Here is a 21,010-nt window from a genome sequence, read left to right on the forward strand (position 1 = left end):
CCTCCCTTTTGATGGTGGGATCTGATTGGTCCTCCATGGGAAGCAGAAGGTTTTGTTTAGAGCTCAACAGCCTGCGTCCCTCCTCCGTTGTCCGGTACAGACGGGCTGCCCCTGGATGACTCCGCCTCCTCTTGATCTTCTTCCTCCATCTTTACCAGCCTCTGCAAGTACTTGATATACCTGATGGCGGCTCGAAGCGTCTCCACCTTGCTAAGCCTTTTTTCGGCGCTCTGCCCCGGCAGGTGGTCCCTTAGCTTGGCGTAGCCCTGGTTCACACACTTAACGCGCTGACGTTCGCGTTCGTTTCGTTTCTGGATAAACGCTGGCTCAAACGGACACTCGTAGACACTGAAGTGTCCATGATGGTGGAATGGGGACAGGTATGGCAGGATCCCTCCGGGGCCCCTCAGAGGGCCCTTATACAGGCTTAGGGTAGATGGGTCCATATTGGGGGGATAGAAGAGGATGGGGACAGAGGTGGACAGAGACTCTGAGTGCTGGGACCTGCTCCGCTCCTCCAGTCCAACAGGGGGAGACATACCGAAGCAATCAAAGAGTGACTGAGAGAAGGCGGAGCTCATCATGTCATCGGGAGCGACCAATGAGGGGAGAAGACAGCTGGCTGGATCAGAGAAGGATCATGCCGGTCTCCTGTGAAGAGACGGAGATATGCTTCAGTTTATCGACTTACAAACATTTCCATCAGGGGGCAGAACTGAGCTTCAGAGAGAGCAAATAAAGGAAAACTTACCAACTAATGTTAGGATTATGACAACATTAAGACTTCTATAGACTCCTAAAGAGTAGGATGTTGAATATTGGGTCCGTTCTGGCTAACCGACTGGTCGAGCACATGCTTTGGTCATTTCTGAAGGCCACAAAAAGCAAGAGCAGTGGCGTTCCAAGACGAAATATATAAAAAGGGGGCCAGTGGGTGTTTTTTCAGGGGAGAACAGAAAAAATAAAAAATGCAAACAACAAAAAATTAAATAATTTAGTAAAAACAGAAACAGGGCATGAGCACATTGTTTAGTATTTTAGGTGAGCCACAAAGCCAAGGTTGCAGACCTTTGATAGTCTCCTCTGTTAGCTTATGTCATCATGAGAAATGTATTTAGTAGTACACTGCAAAAGCTGATCAAAAAAATAAGTAAAACTATTTTTGAAATAAGTGTATTTGCCCTTAATTAGAACGGCTAAGTAAAATAATCTGCCAAAGGGATGGGTATTTTTCCTCTTACAATAAGATATAGTATGATGCGCTTAAAATTTGTTAATTGAGGTTTTTTTTTTTTTTTTTTTTTTGATGTAAATCAATGTATTTAATTGCCGAATTGTTTTATTTTTCTTCTTAAACAAAGTAAAATATATTTAATTCAAGAAAAATTTACTAACTTAGATTACATTTTTTGCAGTGTATGTTCTTAGTACATAGACGGCCCCTGTTATTGCCCCTGTATCCTGCCCATGAGCCCATGAGCAGGATACAAAGGAAAATCATCAGACACTTTGAGGACAGGAAATGGATTTGACAAAGAAAGCTGAATGCAAACCTGCTGAGGAACCATGTCTGATCTGATCGATCCTTCCTACAGAGAGCAGACTGACTCACTGTCCTTTCTAGAGAGACAGTATATTTTCCATATGTCTTTAATGAAGACAGTGGAACGTCCATCTGCTCTTTCTAGAGAAGACAGACCTTCAATCTGTCAGAAACAGAGACATCAAACTTTTCTAACTGAGTGGTTTTCAACATGAGGAGAGCAAAGGGACCATAGGAAATTAAGAAAAATATAAAAAGAAATTGATTTAAAAGTCAATTATTTTTTTACATTTCCTTAATGAATAGAAATATTTATATTTACAACAGTTTATAATTTGTTGAAATAATAATAAAAACAAAATTGAAACATGCTAGTTAATAATCCCTCTGCTAAAAAAAGCATAATAATTGTACAGCAATATAATTAATAAAAATTTTGTAGCATCCTCGGCTCAGAAGCTAAATCTGGTAGGGTCGCTGCATGGAAAGCCATGGTCTAACGTTCGTTTAATCTGTCCTTAAAAGACACATCTCATTGTCTACTATTTAGAGAAATCTGAATATTTTATTAGAAATAACACTTCTAATTTGCCCTGATAGGAGACATCAGATTGTCCCTCTGTCTGTAACAGAGACATCAGTCTGTTTGTCATCTAAAGAATGGCCAGACTGTCCTCATGTATTTTCTACAGAGACATCAAGTTGTCCATCTGTCCCTTCTGGAGGGGCCCATCTTTGGCACACCTCTGGCCCAGCCTGATCCGATCTCCAGTCTGAGCAAGAATGAAAGAGCTTAAGGAAGCTGGACGGGTGAGAAGCAACGTTGGACTTAAGTCTGTCCACGAGAGATGTGGGACATCTCCACAGCTCAAGGTTAGAGAACGACATCAAAGGTTGGAATTTTGTTGCTCAGGAAGCTCCTAGCTGCATGCTGTCTTACCATGACCAGGATCGACTCTACTGGGACCTTATCTGGGCCTGGGTGCCATTGGTCAGAGGAGCCCCAGACTGAAATTTAAAAGAACCAGTAAAGGCTGGATGTGTAGATAAGGATGACCACTATCCAACACAGTAGAGGATGCATAATGCCGAGGACTTTACTTGGTAACCTTTCCTGGAGTGCACAGACTCATGAGGAACATTTAAGATACGTATCTGATTCAGGAGGCTGGAAATGGGTCCTGATTATGATCTAAATCCCTCCATGACAGAAACATCAGGAGCATCTCAGTCCCCTGACCTCCTGTTGGACCAGAAAAAGGGTCTCTATTTGGTCGCTTGGAAAAGCCAACTCAGAGCCGTCCAGTCGATGAAAGTCAGCGTAGGGAGCCGCTGTAAACATTTATTACTGGACATGGTTCTGAGGAATGTTGTATTATTATTTTAAGACATTTTTTTTTTTACATTCCTTAACTGAGCAGCCTCTCCACGCTGGATGAATTTAACAAGCAGGAAGAAAATAACCAGCAGGCTTCAACAGGACGCAGAATCAGAACCATGACACAAAAGCTGCAGAGATCTCAATTCTTTCATCTTCACAGGGTCCCTGGTCACAGGCAAGATTGAATCTTCTGAGATTCACGGAGCGTTGAGTTTTGGAAACGTTTCCTCAGAAATGAAAAGTTAGACAGTTTTTTATGGAGGAAGGTGGACCTGCAAAGAACGACCCAAAGAGGACATCTCACCTTCAGATGCAGCTGCAGCAGATCGTCCTTCAGCTTCTCTGGATCTCTGACTGCAGGATGAAAAGCTCAGACCTTAGCTGCTGAAGCTCCGCCCTCATAGGTGTGTGTGGGTGTGTGTGTGTGTGTGTGGTGGGGGGGAGAGGGAACAAGAGAATCAGGTTAAAGACAGAACATCAAATTCTGCAGGTTTTTTACTGAGGAACATGAAAATTTCCTCTGATTTCATGTTTCTGTGTGAGACCTTCCTCTGACCGGTCCCCTTCGGGTCTCTGGGGTCTCACAGTCACCCAACGGCCTCCTAGTCATTCCAGGGTCACACAGTCTTTCCAGGGTCCCCCAGTCCTTGAAGGAACTCTCTGGAGTGGCGTTCACATCAAAGCAGCCTGAAGCCTAGAATGAATGTTTGCAGTTTCCTCTCCCTAAATCCTTCTCCTCCAGATGAAAGGCATCAGCGGCATACACCCTTCCTGTCATCACACGTCTGCTGGCACCGCACACCCTGATGACTGTTTACACACACACCTGCAACCCGACACTCACCTGCGATGATCCCAGTCTGCAGGTGAGGACAGAAGCTCTCATTAAGGTGTTCAGAGATCCTTCTGATCCGAGGGCTGTTCTGATGGCAGGAAACCATCTCTGTGGACCTCTCCTGGATCCACAGCTCCTCCACACTTACACATAGATTTTTCTAAATGGGCTGGAGCAGCAGGTCCGTCAGAGTTCTCATATGTGGTATCGGACCACTGTTAACCCCGACCCATCGGTAGAACCCCCAGTGTTGCTGATGTTTGTTCTGTTCCACAGGATCTGAAGTGGCAAACGGATCACTTGTTAAAGGTGAAGACATGTTGGAGAAGCTCAACCAGCAGCTGATTGAGCTTCTCCAACCAGCTGCTTTCTTTACAAAAAACTTCATGAAACCTTATCCATTGATTCTGTTTGCTTTGATTGGGTCGTTGGGTTCAGGGTTGTAGCCCAAAGTTGCAGGATGGTAGATCTCCAGAACTTAAAGTGTTCTGATTTTCCTGCAGATTAACAAGATGCTTGTCTGCACAGCTCCTGTCACCACGCTGAAAAAACAATCTAGAAATAAGTAACAGTTTTTTAAATTAAGTGTAGTTACCCTTAATTTGAGTAGGTAAATGAAATTATTTGTCAATGGAATTAGTATTTTTACTTATAAAATAAGATTATTAGATAATTTGCACTTAAAATAAGACATTGCAATTGTGTTTTCTTATTTTAAGTGTAAATTTTCTTGTTCCATTGGCAAAATGTCTCTTTTACCTCCTCAATCCAAGAACAAATACACAAATTTTAAGAAAAAATGACTTATCTAGATTTTGATTTTTTTTCCAGTGCAGGGAGAAACCCACTGAGAGTTTTCGGATAGCAGAACCCATACAGCTAGAAGTCCTGATGCCTGGCAGATTTATAATGACCATAACTTCTCTGCATATCAGAGTTCTGCAGCAGGTCGTCCATCAACACAGCTGATCATCATGCCTGTATTCTGACCAGTAAAACTAGTTATTTTTTATTTTTTCCAGCATTAGAAATATGTTGAAGAAACATGCCTCTGGCTGAATTTACCCGTAGTCCTCATTTGGACCTTAAACCAAGCCCAGGCCTGCTTCAGGAAGTTTGTTTTCTCAAAGCAGATTTCAACACTGTTCGCTGTGTTTGCAGAACTTTTGCGTTCCGCTCACTTTACTAGTGCAGAACCGAGTCAAAAATTAGTAAATAAATACTCTATGCATTAACACTGCAACAAAAAAGAAAGGTTGAAATTAAAGAGAGTTTGTGAACTCCCACTGAGCCGCTGTGTGTGAACATGAAAGCTGCAGCAGCTACACATGTAATGACATGACTTTGATCGGAGCATCTTGTCAACAACAGATCTTCTAAAATCATCCAGAACTTCTAGAATGTCTCTCAGTCACAGATTCTTTACTTCATGTTCTCCAACATTTCTGTTGGGGATGTTGCTCCCACCCTGTGTGGCGGAACAGGAACAGAAATAGGAGGTTGAAGCAGGGCCGGATCTAGTAGAAATGTGAATGGGGTAGATGCTCAAGCTAGAAACAGTAAACCAAATTAGTTTTAGATAAAAACACATATTTATCCTTTTTTATCCTCTTTTTTGGCATTATTCTGCAAATTTAATACATAAAATTCATCAATGTTGGGGTTTAAATAATAATGAAGACTGATTTACTAAATCTCCAATAGTCTGAGAACACTTTACATATTATTTACAGCTTTCTGCTACAGAGAACATGTATAATAATACTAATATTTAAATAAGCCTCACCATCCTGTCAAAGCTCTGCATACCTTTAATTTCAGACCTTATTTAGATTTTTTTATGTTAATAATGGTCATTTTATTATGCTAATAAAATAAGCGTGACCATTCGTGCAAACAAATGGTGAATTTCCACTCAAATGGTTTCATGGCTTCATCAAATAGGTGCGTTTATCCGTTTGCTGACCCTTGTGTGTCCAACCTTGTCTCCTCTGCATCCATTACCCTACATCACAGCCTCATCCAGTCCCTGATTGGTTATTGCACCTAATTAGCATGGATGGAAACGCATTGTTTACATTGCCGACTGTTAATTGCATCCCAGAAAACTTTGATCGCACACTCTACTTGTCGCACTTCTCTCCAGTATGAAAGCACTATAACAGACAGCTAAGTAATATTTTCCTCTTTATTCATTATTTTTTGTACACTGCTCCATATCATAGATCATTATTATTTGCCTTCTACACATATTAGTTAATAATTAGTAAAAAAATGTTCCTCAGCTGTTGAGTTCTCATAATAACATAAAATAGATAAATAAAAAAAATAGAAAATAATAAAAAATAAAAAGGCATTTTTTTAACCAGGTTTTTATTACTGGGATCAGACTGGACCAGATGTGACAACATATGGCTAAAAAGCAAATAACGTCAACACATAAAAAAATAGTCACATAATATATTTATTAGAAAATAAAATAAAGCAATTTAAATTTAAACACCTTTTTTATGTAACTTGGATATGATGGGATCTTTGATGGTCTTTACATTAAGTTAAGATAAACTGTGGCTCTTAGCAAAAAGTAGTTTATTCAAGTATACTAAAAGTGCACTTTTTGTCATACTTAAAATCAGTCAGTGTACTTAGAGTTTACTTATTTTCAACTATATTTCATATACTAAACAATAGTATAGTCAAGTACACTTGACTATACTATTGTTTACTTTTTTGTTTACTAAAGTATACTTTAAGTATACTTTAGTAAACTTAAAAATTTCCTAATTTAGTTCGAAGAAGTATTACTTTAGTAATACTTCAAGTACACTAAAATAACATTGTTCGGTATACTTTCTAAAATTATACTTAAGTATTCTTAATAGAATTTACTTCGAGTATTCTACTTTTTGCTAAGGGGAGCTCTTAGCCTGATTGCAAACTGGTCCTTGGATTTAGAAAAAGAAAAGCTTTCTTCCCGTTTTCATGCTGACCAGAGGAAGACAAATAAAGTCCTAAGACCATAGGGCCTATTATTAAAAAAAATGATAAAAAAATGATGTATTGTATGTTTTTCTTTTAAGAAAAGCTTTGTATATCAACACACCAACAGCCATTTCAGCAGAAACAAAGATGGGCTTTTAGTTTTAAGCACAGAAATTCACAGGATGTTAAGGAATCACCATAATCTGAAGAAAAAGTCTAATTCTTGTTTAAATTGTTTCATTAAAGGTATAGTGGTCTTCCTAATTGTTAATCATTCTAATGTTATATTTACGGAGGCCATCCTACGAGCTGGTTCCTATTTTCACTTAAAACTGCAGATCTTCTTTTGGAAAGTAAGCTTGTATGAGGGATGCATACAGCAACTTTTAAAGTGAAATAGGCTTGTGCATATGGGCGTTCCCTCTCGGTAGGGGTACAGGGTTGTGCATGTGCATTTTCTTTTTAAGTGGAAGGAAGTGGTTGGAAGGCCTCCGAGCCTCATGATCTTCATTTGGTCGTCACCAGTGTGAATATCTTCAAAGTCATGGGGCTTGATAAAGGAAGTGCTTTTTTTCCTCCAACCAATCTTTGCTAAAAATGACTTGTTGGAGCCCATCTGTGTTAAACTGACAGTTACTGGAGCGCCCAACAGTCCCACTGGAAGAAGGTCAGAAAGATGGACAATAGGACAGTCCTCTGTTTGGGACAGGAACATATATTAGTGGAGATCAGGGATATTAACTAATGATCAGAGACACAAGATGTTGAGAAAGTATTTATTATCCAATGTGATTGACCTAAATGTACAGAGTTACTGAGGCACACAGGTTCAGGTGCTCACATCCAGATCTCTGAGGAAACGCCTCCATAAATGGGAAGAAATACGGAGCAGAGAGACCTTCTGCTTACTAACTAATGAACGCCTCATCCAGACACACACGCACACCTCATTCACCATCTGCTCAAACATTTACAGCCTCATAACATTTAGTTCCTTATCACTTATTGATGCAGAACGTTCTCCAGCAGGATCCGGTTCTGCTCAGACGGGTCTCTGCTTCCGTTATTGCTGACTGATCAAAGTCTTGTTAGTTTCTACTAAGCATCAGGTTGAATAATTGAAATAAAAAAAGTCCATCAGTGGTTCTGACCTGATCCAGGTATCAGCCACTCGCTTAGTTCAGAAACTAACACTTTTCTCCGGACGGATCAAATGCTTTAGAAAATCTGAGTGGGACACAGAGACGGTTTCTCAGAGGACATCTTCCTGCTCCGTCTGATGGACAGACTCGCCCAGCTTCAGTGCGACAGAAGGAAACAAAGGACAACGGAGGTCTGTTTCAGGTGACGGAAGGAGTCACCTGGGAGACAGACAGATATGATGGACATGTAGACAGAAGGATGGATGAAGAGGAGAGATGTAGACCAGTGGACGGACAAGTGGGACCTCAGCCCATGTATGGATACTTCCACTCTGTGAGGGGGACATGAGTCTGCTTCACCACCCGAGGAGATGTCCATCTCAGGACGTAGTGAGGACCTCCAGGTTTGTCATTGGTACCTTCAAAGGAAGAAGGACAGGTCAGTGATCTTCAAGGTGACTAACCCTTTATCCAACCATCCATCTATTTATTCAATCATTCAACCGTCTGACTAACACACTGACTGCTGAACCTCTTCAAATATGTGTCTCTGACAGAATAAACAAAGTTTTGATGATCTAAACTCTCTCACCCTCAGTTCCTGCATATCTTCATGCTGTCCTGAACGTCCTACAGAGACCTGGACAATGTCTGAACCGGAGAAGACTGAAGCTTCATGCCTCACCTGAAGCTCTGGCTCCTCCAAACGGCTGCTGAGCCACAACGGATCCCGTAGATTTATCGTTCACGTAATAATTCCCTGCAGCGTTCCTCAGGACTCTGGCGGCCTCATCGATCACCTTCCTGCAGAACAAAGAGGTCAGAATCAGTCTGGATCAGAAACAGGTTCATCACACGGTCTTTTAAAACTGCAACTTTTCCTGAAAACCCAGTATTCTGAAGCTGACTGGTTGAAAGGCTTTGGAGGAACAGCAGGCTGTTCTTTCAGGTTCTGCTAAAGCTCCGTCCCCTCTCAGGCAGCACAAGCAAGGAAAAAAGGAACATGACCCAGAACCAAGTCTCAGAATAATACATTTATAAACTTGGACTCAGATCTGCTCCAGATCTTTACAGGTCAATTAGAGCTTTTATATTTCAGATTAAAAAGCAGAAACAGGACCGAGCTTCAAACAAACAGTCATAGCTGCAGGAAGATTTTATCTGTACCAGAACCAGACAGAACCAGGAGCTGAGGAGAGCTGTGAAGAAGAGTCCTCCAATCAGCCCAGGAGAACCTGAGGAGATCCATGTAGTTCTGACTCTGAACCATCTGAACTTGAGAAACTGTTAGGCTGATCCAGGGTTCTGGATGAGCGAGTCCGTCTCAGTGGACAATAGAAAGCAACACGTATGAATAAAAGGCTGGTTCTCCTCCCGCAGCAGTGTGTCACAGTGGCGCTCATACAAACAAAACAAGTTGGTAAGGTAGAAACAGAAAATAGTGTAGATTTGACCAATCAGAGGCCTCCTGTCTGCTGCATTTGCTGCAGTCACCTACAATTTTGGAGAGGTGCAGCAGTAGGGGTGTAAATAATAATTGTTTTGTATCGATGCTTTGATCCAACAGCCAACGATCCGATGAATCAACACGTCCGCAACAGTATCGATTCATGTTTTTTTCCCTCCGGTCTATTTTTATCCATTTGCTCCTGGACGTTATTCTGACTCCTATGCTGCGGTGGCGCTAAACCTATTTTCTCCTCTTACCTCACTTCCTTTAGCCATTACCCTCTTTCTGCTTGCACACACACACTCTTGTAAACAGTAGGTAAGACAGACAAGGCAGATTCCTGAGTATCAAAAATAATCGAATCGTTGGGTCAGGAAATTTATACTGAATTGAATCGACATGATGGGTTTGATTTACACCCTTATGCAGCAGAGTGTCTGAGGCAGGGGCGGAGGCACATTTGGATTCACTGCGATAGAAATGCAGACAACCTGGTTTCTGAGAATAAATCAGCTTTAAATCTTACTGATCCTTGGCGAACACCGATCCGGTAAGGGCGTAGGGTGACGTGCTGTCAACCAGCCTCAGAACCTCTTGGTAGTTCTTCTCTGGATAGACGTAGACAGTGAGGACAGGCCCAAAGATCTCCTGAAAACATCACAAACATGAAGCCGTGTGAGCTACAGGAGGATCAGAGATGCAGACGCTCACAGGAAACTTTCTGACTCGGCGTCTTACCTCATTCATGATGGGGTCCTGAGGGTCTTTGGTCACGATGATGGTCGGCTCCACAAAGTAACCTTTGCTGTCATCACAGTTTCCTCCTGCGATGATGCTGAGGTTCGGGGAGGACTTGGCGTGGTCCAACCACCTCTTGATGCGAGCGAAGGACTGCAGGGAGAGGAGCCACAGTTCCTGGTTAGGCTCAGAGCTTAATGAGAACACAGTTAAAGACGGGGGGGCACTCTACCTTATCATCTATGACAGCAGAGAAATAGGTGCTGAAGTCCTCCACCGGCTAAAGGGGTACAGCAGATGAGGTTAGTCACCAGAACAGAACCTGGGTGGGATTTGCTTAGATTTAAAGGTTTCACAGAAGGACCAGCAGGGTTTGACTCACATCTCCCACTCGGATCTTCTTTTGCACATCCAGCAGCTGGTCTCTGATCTGCGGCCACGTGCTGTCAGGAACGTACAGCCTGGAGCACGCCGAGCACTTCTGGCCTCCGTACTCAAAGGCCGAGCGGATGGTCCCCATCACCACGCTTTGGATGTCTGCAGACGAGTGCACGAAGTGGAAGTTCTTCCCCCCGCACTCTGCCAACACAAGGGTTTCAGTTTTATTAACAAATAAAAAGCCATAGGTCAAACAAAATAAAGAAAAGATGAAACATTAGACGACATAAAGCTTGTTTAAAAACAGCAAATAAATGAATCTCCTGTCCCAGCATGCACTGCGGCAGGAGCAGCTTCCAGTTTAGCGTTCACAGAACTCAGAGTATTAAGTTAAAAGTTCTCTTATCTGTTGCCGTTGTTCTATAAAAGTACGTTTTAAGATCATTTGAGATGATAACATAATATTTTTAAGCTTCAATATATAGTCCAATTACTGATTTAGTGTGTAATAAAAAACAAAAGTTCCTATGTTGAAAGGACCGCTGCAACCAGTGGACCTCCGAGGCTAACGGCAGCCAGGGCTAACGTTAGCCCGTCTGCAGCAGCCCTCTCTCTGCATAGGACCACTGAAGAACCGCTGGCTCTGATGGTGATTTTTTTTGTTTTATTTGGCAAAATGTTAATTTGATTTGTGTTTATCTGGCCATGTAAATTTTTATTCCCCAATGAATAAAAAAAAGTAAGAATGTATTATTATCTAGAGACTATTAATAACATTTAATAACAGGAGGTGAAATGCAGCTCTAGACGAGCTGAGCGTTCTGTACCAATTGATCCATAATTATACTGTGTGCTCCCGTTTTCCCAAGAATCCATAGTTACCAAGAACATACTTGGCGAGGATATGAATCCGTACTTGCGTTTTTGTAAATTGAGAAACGGCCAGACAGTTTGATTCTACCGTAAGTTTAACAAAGGCGACAACTTCAAATACTGGCTTCACAGACAAGAGATTATCAGCATAGAAGAGAAAAATCCCTGACTATTAGCTGCTCTAGGGGGAATATTACAAATGAAAGAAGACTGAGACCTGTGGTTTCCCAGCATGATGTGGTCTGCATAAATGCATTTAACTACAATAAAGTACTGCCACGCTTTAACAAAGAAACAGTAATGGGTGATTTTCAACGTCAGGCATGAACACAGGATGGCACGCACAACTTCATAACCCCCGATAGAATAAACAAAGAAAGCACTCGAGGGTATGGCTCCACTTGTCAAAGTTTGCAGCTTACACTTGCTGTTATATGTGCGAGGTGAAAAGCAAGGCCAGCAGCTTGAACACTTTTAATCTGACGAAGCTTCTGGTTATGCACATTAATTTCTTATGGCTAAAGAGTGCAAAATGTTCGACAGCCTCAGATTTATGGCAATGAATAAATTACGTGCCTTGAGCAACAATGTCTAGTGTTTCAGTCTAGTGTTTAAGATGATGTTAGCATGGTAGCTAAAATAGGTACCGTTAATTAACGATACAAATTCCCAGGTATGGCATCACATTTATAAATAAACATCCTCACATGCTTATTGCAATTTTCTCCTCACGAAGCGGCAGTTTCTCGCGGATGTAGTTTTGTTTTATGGTGGTAGATAAACCATGCTCAGAAGTAGTTTAACATACATGCGAGGATGTTTATTTTGCTCGCGGCCATTTTGAAATACATGTGACACAATACCCAAGTGTCACTACTGCATCGGTTTAAATGTGAGTGATATGCATCCCTACACCTTATAGACCCACTACATCTCAAAGCCTCGTACTCGTTGTATCGTACGCCGAGTTCTGTTATTAAAATACTATCATAAACAAACAGAAGAAGTTTGACAAAGAGCTCATGTTATTCAATTAATTAAATAAGTTACTAATTCAATTGATGCCATTATTGTTTAAGAAGCTTTGACAGAAGCTGGGAGATGGGTCTCTGAAGTTAAGATCCATTTGGTCCTCAGAAACCGCTCACCTCCAGCCAGGCGGGGAAACGTCCTGTAGACGTCCAGGTTCTGGGCCACTTGTTTCCACAGACGCTTGAAGGTCCTGCAATGAAAACAGATGGTTGCCAAGGTAACACCAAAAGAGCAAGCGTCAGCTGTAGGAGGGGGTCCTTACGGCACGCTGCCGGTGAAGTTGATCCCCGCCAGGTGCTCGGAGGAGGTGACTGTGTCTCCAAACACGGGGCCGTCGGCGGGCAGGAACTGGATGATGTTGGGGGGCAGACCGCACTCCCGCAGGACTCTGTAGACCGCGTAGCTCGCAGACACGGCCGTGTCACTGGGCTTCCACAGAACCACGTTACCCTGAGGAAGAAATGCTGCAAGTCAGCTTTTTTTTTAAACCATTTTATTCTAGTCTCAGTTTTTAGGGTACAAGTCTAAGCAGAGTGTGAAGTTTCGACTTGTTTCTCTTTCTCTGTCCCCGAGGAAACAGCTCAGGTTTAGACCAGAAACCAGCAGCTGCTTCATGAAGCGTGAACGACCTCCATGACTCACCATGATAGCAGGAGTCCCCGCCAGGTTCCCGCCGATGGCCGTGAAGTTAAACGGGGCCACGGCTGCTATGAAGCCCTGAAAGGGAAACGCAGAAAGATCCAGACCGGATCAGCAAACACAGAACCACACCTGGAACACATCTGGACCTCGTTAGAAGGAAAACCAGGTGCTCTAGGTGCTGACACACCAGAAACCACCAAACACCCGGCTGGTGTTCATACCTCCAGCCCTCGGTAGAGAGCCGTGTTCGTGCTCTCCTTCGTGCTGATTGGCTGCTGGGACTCCAACTCGATGGCGTGTTTGGCGTTGAACCTGAAGAAGTCGATGAGCTCAGCGGCGGCGTCGATCTCTGCCTGAACCACCGTTTTACCCTGAACACCACACAGAGGGAGAAGGAGGCAGCGTCAGCGGGAGGTCGGCGGCTCTCTACGTTCCTCTGGTGACGCTTCGTCTGAGTTAGCATCTATGTCTGAATCTACATTTCTACAGCTTCTGTGGATCTTTTCTATGCTGACTGATTCCCGTTCTCTCTACCATGTTTGGTCTAGAACTCTGAGGCATCTGTCCGGATCTACGAGGTAAACTCCAGAGGTCCCCTGACCTCCAGGTGTGATGTGTACCTGTCCAATCATGGTCTTGGCCACGATCTCTGCCCTCTTGGGTCCACTGATGACATCGGCGGCCTTGAACAGAATCTGCGCCCGGTCCTGGACGGGCTTCAGGTCCCACTCCTTCCGCGCTGCCACTGAGGCCTGGATGGCCTTGTTGATCAGATCCTGGGGAGGATTCAGACATGGAGAACATCACCAGGAGGAGCTGGACCAGCCCGGGCCTCAGATAAGGACCTGGTTCTGAAACTGTTAACCAAGTTTATAACCAGAATCACGATGAGGGTTTGGTGGATCTAGATTGTGTGATCAGTCCACAGAACCTGACTCGGTTCGGATCAGTTTTTTTGGCTGTGACTAGCAGAACTAGAAGGACTGGGTTCTACTGAACTTCCAGATGTGCTGTTCTGGATCTGGGTCAGAGGAGCTCACCTTGTCAGCATAACAGAACTTTGCCACCTTTTGTGAGTGGTTGAAGGGCTTGAAAAGAGAAACAAACAGGTTTCAGTGAGGAGCACCACTTCCAGCTCTATCAGAACCTCAGAGTTCTACTCACAGACAGCTGGTATCTGATGTCTCTGGTCCAAACGTGTTCATCTCCGACCACACAGGGGATCTCCTCCGTCTTCCCCTTCAGGCTGTCCAGAGCCTGCAGACACAGAGCAGGGTTAAAACACCCAACTGACAGCAGATGTGGAGCATATGTGGACCATCAGAACCTTCAGACCTTCTGCAGCTCGGCCCGTTCTGGACTCCCCTTCTGAAAGCCAAGAATGGGTTCATTCTTCACCTCCACCGCCGCCCGAGGAAACGTTTTAAACCTGGAAACACACAGAACTTCAGCTATTCTGACCCACCGGGCCTGAACGGGTCAGCTGCTGTTGGACCGAACCGGATCAAACTGGACAAAGCTACTGGAGGTTTAATGAGTAAACAGAAGCTCTGCTGGCAGCTAATCAGTAACAGGAGGCGGATCTGGACTTCAGGACCGGCTCTGACCCACATAGATGCAAACTTTATTCATTCCTAAGGGGAATTTAAAGTCTCAGCAGCTTATAGACATCAAACACACACAAGCACTTTCAGCAGAAAGGTGGATAAACAGATAGACTTTGCAGAGGAGTCTATCGCTACTCTACCCTTTGCACTAGAAATATGACCTAGAAATAAGTAAAAATTTCTGAAATTAGGTGTATTTACTCTTCATTTGAGAAGGTAAATGAGTTAGTTTGCCTATGGAATGAGATCTCATCTGACTGACTTCCTGTCAATCAGTTGAGCCTGACTGTGAGCAAAGTTTCCATCTGATCAAGCTTCTGCTTTATGATGATGCTGTGGGGTGGATGGCGCTCATTGACCAAGATGCTGATCAGTTCAGGGTATTTTTGTTTGATAGGGAAAAGATGTGATCCAGTTCAGTCGCCACTACAGAACCAGCTTTCTTTACCAGCCTGTCTGGTCGCCCAGAATCCTTCTTAGTGCTTCTTCTCCAGCACAGATCTGAACCCTGAGGCAGAATCTCTGCAGGTCCAAACCCAAACATCCGGTTCCAGAACTGCAGCTATCCATCGCCTGAATCTGGTCCACTTCCGTGTCAACTCCCTCTGGGTCAGGTTTCCTCCGTGAACTGGACTTGGATCAAAGGTTCTGTAGTTTGGTTCTGATCCAGGGGGATTCTTGAATAACAGTCCAGAACCAGAACACAATGGAGTTTTATTAAACATCTGCCGTAGGTCTGGATTATTAGCCCACCTCATTTTATATGTGACACTTTCAGAACCAGAACCAGACTATTAAAGCTTCTTCATGGTCTAAATTAATCTCTACACTATCTTGTTGGTCCGATATGAGAGAACCGAGCGGCATCTTAACCGGTACCGGTGGAGTCCAGTTAGTGCATGAGAATAATCTGCACCGGGTCAGTTCTGCTGTTGGTTCTGTACTTGGATCAGTCCTGGATTGTTTTTTTTAGTTCTTCTCTTGACATCAGAGCTTTTCCTAATCGGACCCTGGGCCCGTTTATTTGTTTCAGATGTTCCAGAACCAGAACTTTATGTTTTCAGACACTAAATCTGAATTGGGAGGCTGTCTCTGTGTTTGGGTCAGAACCCCCACATTGTAGCATCTATCATCTATCTGCTGGTTCTGTTTAAGATCTGATGCCCTTTGCAAATGGCTGTTAGAAAGTTTGCAGTTTGAGGGCTTTTTAGCGGAATCCGGTTTCTTATTTAATCGTCCGGAATAAGATGTGGACTCGGTTCTGATCTGCAGGTTTTAATCAGATTAAGGTTGCTCAGTCAGACTCACCCCTTTGCTTCAGTCATTTTCCTGATCAGAACACCTGCCGACCCGGATCAGAGCAGCGCAGCAGGACCGTTTCCCACGCAGGTCTAGAACTGAACAAGAACCTGAACTCTGGTCTGAGGGAGGAGGAGGAAGAGGAGGAGGAGGAAGAGGAGGAGGACCAGAGCCAGCTGGGGTTTTCCTGCACCAACCAGTCCGTCTCCACTATGAGCTGCTGCTACAGCTGCTCCAAGTAAAGCAAACACACTCTGTAGGACTTTAACCCCAAGGCCACTGGGGCCCCTGAGGCCCCCACAGGTTCTGACCCTCAAAGAAACATCCTTCTAAAATTTTTCTGATGGAAATGGAAGTTTAGGTACATTTGTTTTGTTGGATCAAATGACAAAAGCAACGTTTTCTGCTTGGTTCCAGAGTCTCACACTTCTGGATTTGACAACATTCCGTTGATGGTTCTGTTGTTCAGACCCAGATGTTCCCTGATCCGATTCCCCCCAGTGGAACTGGATAGTTGGAAGGAGCTCAGCTGAGATCCTGAACATCATCAGCCTCTGAGCTCATAAACATTCATTTTATTGCATTTAATCTGGAGCGCTCTGAATAATCCAAACTCGTTTCAAAAATCAGACCTTGAATACAACCCAAGGTTCACCACAAGGGGGCAGCAGAGGGGAGCCCAGCAGTGAATATGGCAGCAATATGGCCTGGTGGTGACATACAGCCAGGATACCAAGCAGATGGGAGCCATTAAGAGGGTAAAAGCTGCTGTCTGGAAACATGAGCAGCTATATGAGGCACAAAACATGGAAGCTTGGCGCTGACTGAGCAGCTGTCCTCTGCAGACCAGCTGGTGTTCTGTTATTTGCTGTAACTTTGGTTATTATGCAAGACGCAGAGAGGATTTGATTGTTCTATTAAGTACCAACTCATTTTCTATAGTATTTTATGCCCACAGACGTCCATATTAATTAAAGTGATCGTATCAGTGTTGAATGCATATGTAAGGAAATCATATGTAGACCTGAACAGCAGAGGCTTTTATTGTCTGTTTTTAAATTCTTTAGGTGGAACCGGAATGATTGATTATTGCTCTTTTTAAATCGCCTTTATCCATTTCTACTAAACGCTCTTGTTATTTGTAAATTTGTTGGGAGAAGAAATTTAATAAGGTTGTTTGTTCCACTGTGGCCACTAGATGGCAGTATTGAATACAAACTGCTCCTTTAATTCCTGCAAATAGAAAAACACAGCATAGAGCTATAGCTAAAAATCCTGCATGATCTAGATCGTTATCAAATTTAAATGGATGTTTCTTGGCATGAGGGACACCTCTGATAAGAATTGTAATAAAATCCGTCCATTCGAGTTATTCTGAACACAGACAGACACAAACTCTCCCAAAAAAATGACCTTCTTGGCAGAAGTAATAAACGCAATAAATTTAAAAAAGTATTAAAGTACATGAAGCGAGCCACAGAGCCATAGCTGCAGACTTCTGATCTAACAGATGAAAACTGTGGTTGCATCTTATAATGATGAAGCTTAAAGAAATTTACAAAATAATTGTTAAAAAATAAATGGTAAAGATTATTAAGTTAACTGGTCCAAGATATGAATCAATTACCAGTGCAAACATTCAGCATCTAACAACATCTAACCACAAAAATATATTTATCCTGTTTTGTGAATGTCATACTTAACAAAAGCAGATTTTTATAAATTATTAATCTTCTTTTGAGAGGATTCTCCTCAAAATAAATGCAATAATCAGCAGAACCTTTGTAAGGGTCTTTGCACCATATATATTAATGCTCTGAACCAAATCTGTTTTTTTTAACATGTTGTTTTTTCCCTCCTTCACTGTTTACATTTGATCATTGCTGCACTTTATGGAACGGGAATGTTCATTTACTGGAAAGCTGTTTTTGTATACATTCTGTGTATAAAAAATGACAATAAAAGTTGTATAAAGTCTAATATTCTCAAAATAACATTTTGTCAGCGTATATCATGAAAACAACTGATGTTATTATTAAAGAGCAAAAACCGATCTTAAGTAAAGATTTCTTAAAATAAGCATATTTGCTCTTAAATTGAAAGGGTAACCAAGATTATCTGTATGTTTGCCCTTTAGAATAAGCAAATTACATATCATCCACATTAGATAAGATAATGGGAATGTTTCTTTTTCTTATTTTTAATGCACATAATTACGGAAGAGGATTAGGGCCACTGAAAAAAAAAAAAATAGTTAACTGATTTTCACATTTTATTTCAGTTTAATATGGGAAAAAAGTAAGAATTCTGACTTTTATCTCGGAATTTCTGACTTTATTCTCGGAATTCTGACTTTTATCTTACAATTCTGACATTTATCCCAGAATTTCTGACTTTAATATCCTCATTTCTGATTTCAATCTCGGAATTCTGACTTTTCTCCCATATTAAACTGAGATACAATTTAAAAATCAGTTAACTTTTTTTTTCAGTGGCCCTAATCCTCTTCCGTACATAATCTTATTTAATTAGTAAATAATCTTACCTACTTACTTCTTACTCAAAACAGGGTAAAATATAACTTTTCTAAAAAAAAAATCGACACTTATTTCAGGGGCCATAACAGGGTCCAGGTCCTCTGTTGGCCCCTGTCTAGAACCACCTGTGCTGTGGGAAGGTGATAAAACAGTTTTTTTTTTTTTTTTTTTTTACATGTGTTTTGCATTTCAGGTTATTTTCATGCACACGTGTTTGGTACAGAGAGCAGCAGATCTGCTGCAGAGCAGAATCAATAGTCTGTATAATATATTATGAGGCCAAGATGAAATGTTGAGGTATTTTCACACCCTGAAGTTCAGTGATTCTGCAGGACCAGACCCAGCCTGAAGGTGCAGGTGATCAGGTGTTGTTACATAACCCGCTGCCACACCTGAAGCTCACCACCACCGGATCAACAGCTCGTTACCCCGACAAATTTAAGCAGCTGACAAGTTATTGATCAGGCAATGATCTGAACACCTTCTGGAAGTTTCTGCGGAGTCCCGTGTCCGCTCATGTGAAGTTCAGCGGCGGGACTTACCCCCTCCAGGACGGACCCAGGAGCACCCGGGCACGGAGCATCTTCCTGCCTGGAACCGAAGAGACACTGAGAGAAGGAAGGGAATGGTTCGACGATCCTATGGAAGCCCCAATAACTGATCAATCACCGATCCGAAGGTAACAGCGAGGTGACAGGAGGCTAGCCGGACTCCGTCACCTGCTGCAGGGGGGAGACGCTACTGACAGTTCGCTAAATTCACCTCATTATCAGCGCACCCACACAGACATATGAAACTGTAGGAAATATGATTGAATTATTGATCACTTTAACCCAACAGTGAGAATAATAACTCCCCAGAACTATAAAGTATTTATCCACTTAATCTCTAAAGCCCCCTCCAGAAAGATAGGGGCTTCCAGAGGCGGGTAGCGCACTGACCAATCACAGGACAGCATAATTTTATCAGCCAATCAAAGCTCGTTACCTGAACAGCAGGGTGTGTATGGCGTAACCGATAGGCCTGGCCGTTCTATCTGAGTGGCTCTGCTCCATTTACACGACGGCAGAACTACTGGTGCGCCGGGGAAGGAGTTTGGAAACAATGTGGCTAAAACAAGCACAAGAAATTTTATTTCGAAAAAACTAATGATAATATCATAGTGGCTCTGTTAAATTCGACATATTTTACTCTGTGTGCCAATTGTATTTTAGGGAGCAACATTAAACAATAAAGTAGAATAAACATTAGTTGTTTATCAACGAGCAGTTTATCTCAGGTAGACACATTTTATTGTTCATCATTTCTTGTGCTCTCCTCCAACGATGAAATGCACACCCCTCCCTCCGGCTGACTGGTAAGAAGTAGATCCGTGTTTCCGTTTCCTTGAACAGGGTGTGTTTTATTTTGAAAGGTAATTCACAGTAGGAGTTCAGAGCAAAATAACAGTTTAACTTTCAGCTACTACAGTGAATTAATTTGAACAAAAGCGACGTTATACGTGAATCAGAGCAAGTTATACAAGATATACTGTATCCGCATATGACAGCTTTTTTTTTTAGGCCTTCCATATTTTGCTCTAAACATAAATATACCAGGAAATAAAACCGAATCCCAGGTTTTGAGCTGTTATATTTGAGGTCATTTTGAGTTGAACTGTGAGGTCAATTTACAGACAGGCTGCAGTAAATGCACAACCTCCAAGTGACACTTAATAATTAGCAGACAAAACTTCAACAGAATTTAATATCTCGAACAGTCAGACTATCCACTATAACATTCCTGGAAGTATGGATGAAATTTTTATTTCAGAAATGGCAGGGAAACAACTATTTTTTAATATAACTAACTTCAGCGTATTTGGCCTTGTTTGTAAAGTGAGCTCATGAATGACAGCAGTGACAACTAATCACACAAGAGAAGACAGAGGGCCAGTCAGGAGCTGTGGTTTCCCACTTGTTCTTAGTGCTCAACAATTATCAGCATAACATTGTTTTTGGATAGTAAAACGTGCAGGGGACAATAATAGACGTTAAAAAAGTTCAGGGGACATGTCCCCCCTTCTCCCCCAGAAATTACGTCCATGCCTGGAAGGAGCTAGGCTTCAGGTTGTCTTTATAAACAATGCCTATGCTTTATGGACCATCCGTCTATGTTAGATTGATCTTGTGTATCCATAACTTCCTAGTATGTTCTTCAGTAAAACTGAGTTGTTGATGTTGATGCGTGAAAGTCCCCAGGGAAAACCAGTGAATGTACAAGGAGAACATGCCCTTTTGAGGGTGTGGTCTTTAGAGAGTTTCAGCCTGTAATGACAATAAATGACCAGAAGAGGGAGACAGACACCCGTGTGACTATTTTTCTAAAACAACATGATGGTCTGCAAACCAGCTCTACCATATTTAAAAATAAATATAGAACTAAATAAATGCTCAATAAATAAGCATACAATTAATTGCGACCAAAAATACAATAAACAAATAAATGTAGGTAGACATTTAATTATGCAGTGAGACATAAATGTATATATCTTTTTAAATAGCTTCTTTATTTATCGCCATTGTAATAATT

General features: G+C 42.3%; 2 protein-coding genes across 3 annotated transcripts; both read right to left on the bottom strand.

Annotated features, from left to right (window-relative positions):
- LOC107101629 (achaete-scute homolog 5-like) lies at nucleotides 1-3,343 on the bottom strand. Its single transcript, XM_015400622.1, has 2 exons — nucleotides 3,229-3,343; nucleotides 1-651 (listed from the first exon to the last, which is right to left on the bottom strand). The coding sequence occupies exon 2, from the start codon at nucleotides 582-584 to the stop codon at nucleotides 57-59; it is 528 nt and encodes a 175-aa protein (XP_015256108.1). The 5' UTR covers nucleotides 585-651; nucleotides 3,229-3,343; the 3' UTR covers nucleotides 1-56.
- A 4,208-nt stretch (nucleotides 3,344-7,551) lies between these two features.
- Nucleotides 7,552-19,223, bottom strand: aldh4a1 (aldehyde dehydrogenase 4 family member A1). 2 transcript variants are annotated; one of them, XM_015401123.1, is made up of 15 exons: nucleotides 18,982-19,223; nucleotides 14,332-14,425; nucleotides 14,161-14,253; nucleotides 14,037-14,084; nucleotides 13,617-13,772; nucleotides 13,218-13,367; nucleotides 12,997-13,071; nucleotides 12,617-12,804; nucleotides 12,471-12,544; nucleotides 10,454-10,650; nucleotides 10,304-10,351; nucleotides 10,072-10,224; nucleotides 9,860-9,981; nucleotides 8,569-8,687; nucleotides 7,552-8,302 (listed from the first exon to the last, which is right to left on the bottom strand). In XM_015401123.1, the coding sequence occupies exons 1-15, from the start codon at nucleotides 19,020-19,022 to the stop codon at nucleotides 8,190-8,192; spliced, it is 1,671 nt and encodes a 556-aa protein (XP_015256609.1). In that variant the 5' UTR covers nucleotides 19,023-19,223; the 3' UTR covers nucleotides 7,552-8,189. The 2 variants fall into 2 exon arrangements, with proteins under 2 accessions (XP_015256609.1, XP_015256618.1); XM_015401132.1 differs by lacking the exon at nucleotides 18,982-19,223 and adding an exon at nucleotides 15,912-15,960.
- Between the last annotated feature and the right edge of the window lie 1,787 nt (nucleotides 19,224-21,010).

This window comes from Cyprinodon variegatus, unplaced genomic scaffold (genome assembly GCF_000732505.1).
Source record: "Cyprinodon variegatus isolate N-32 unplaced genomic scaffold, C_variegatus-1.0 Scaffold31, whole genome shotgun sequence".
In the NCBI taxonomy this organism is placed as follows: domain Eukaryota; kingdom Metazoa; phylum Chordata; class Actinopteri; order Cyprinodontiformes; family Cyprinodontidae; genus Cyprinodon; species Cyprinodon variegatus.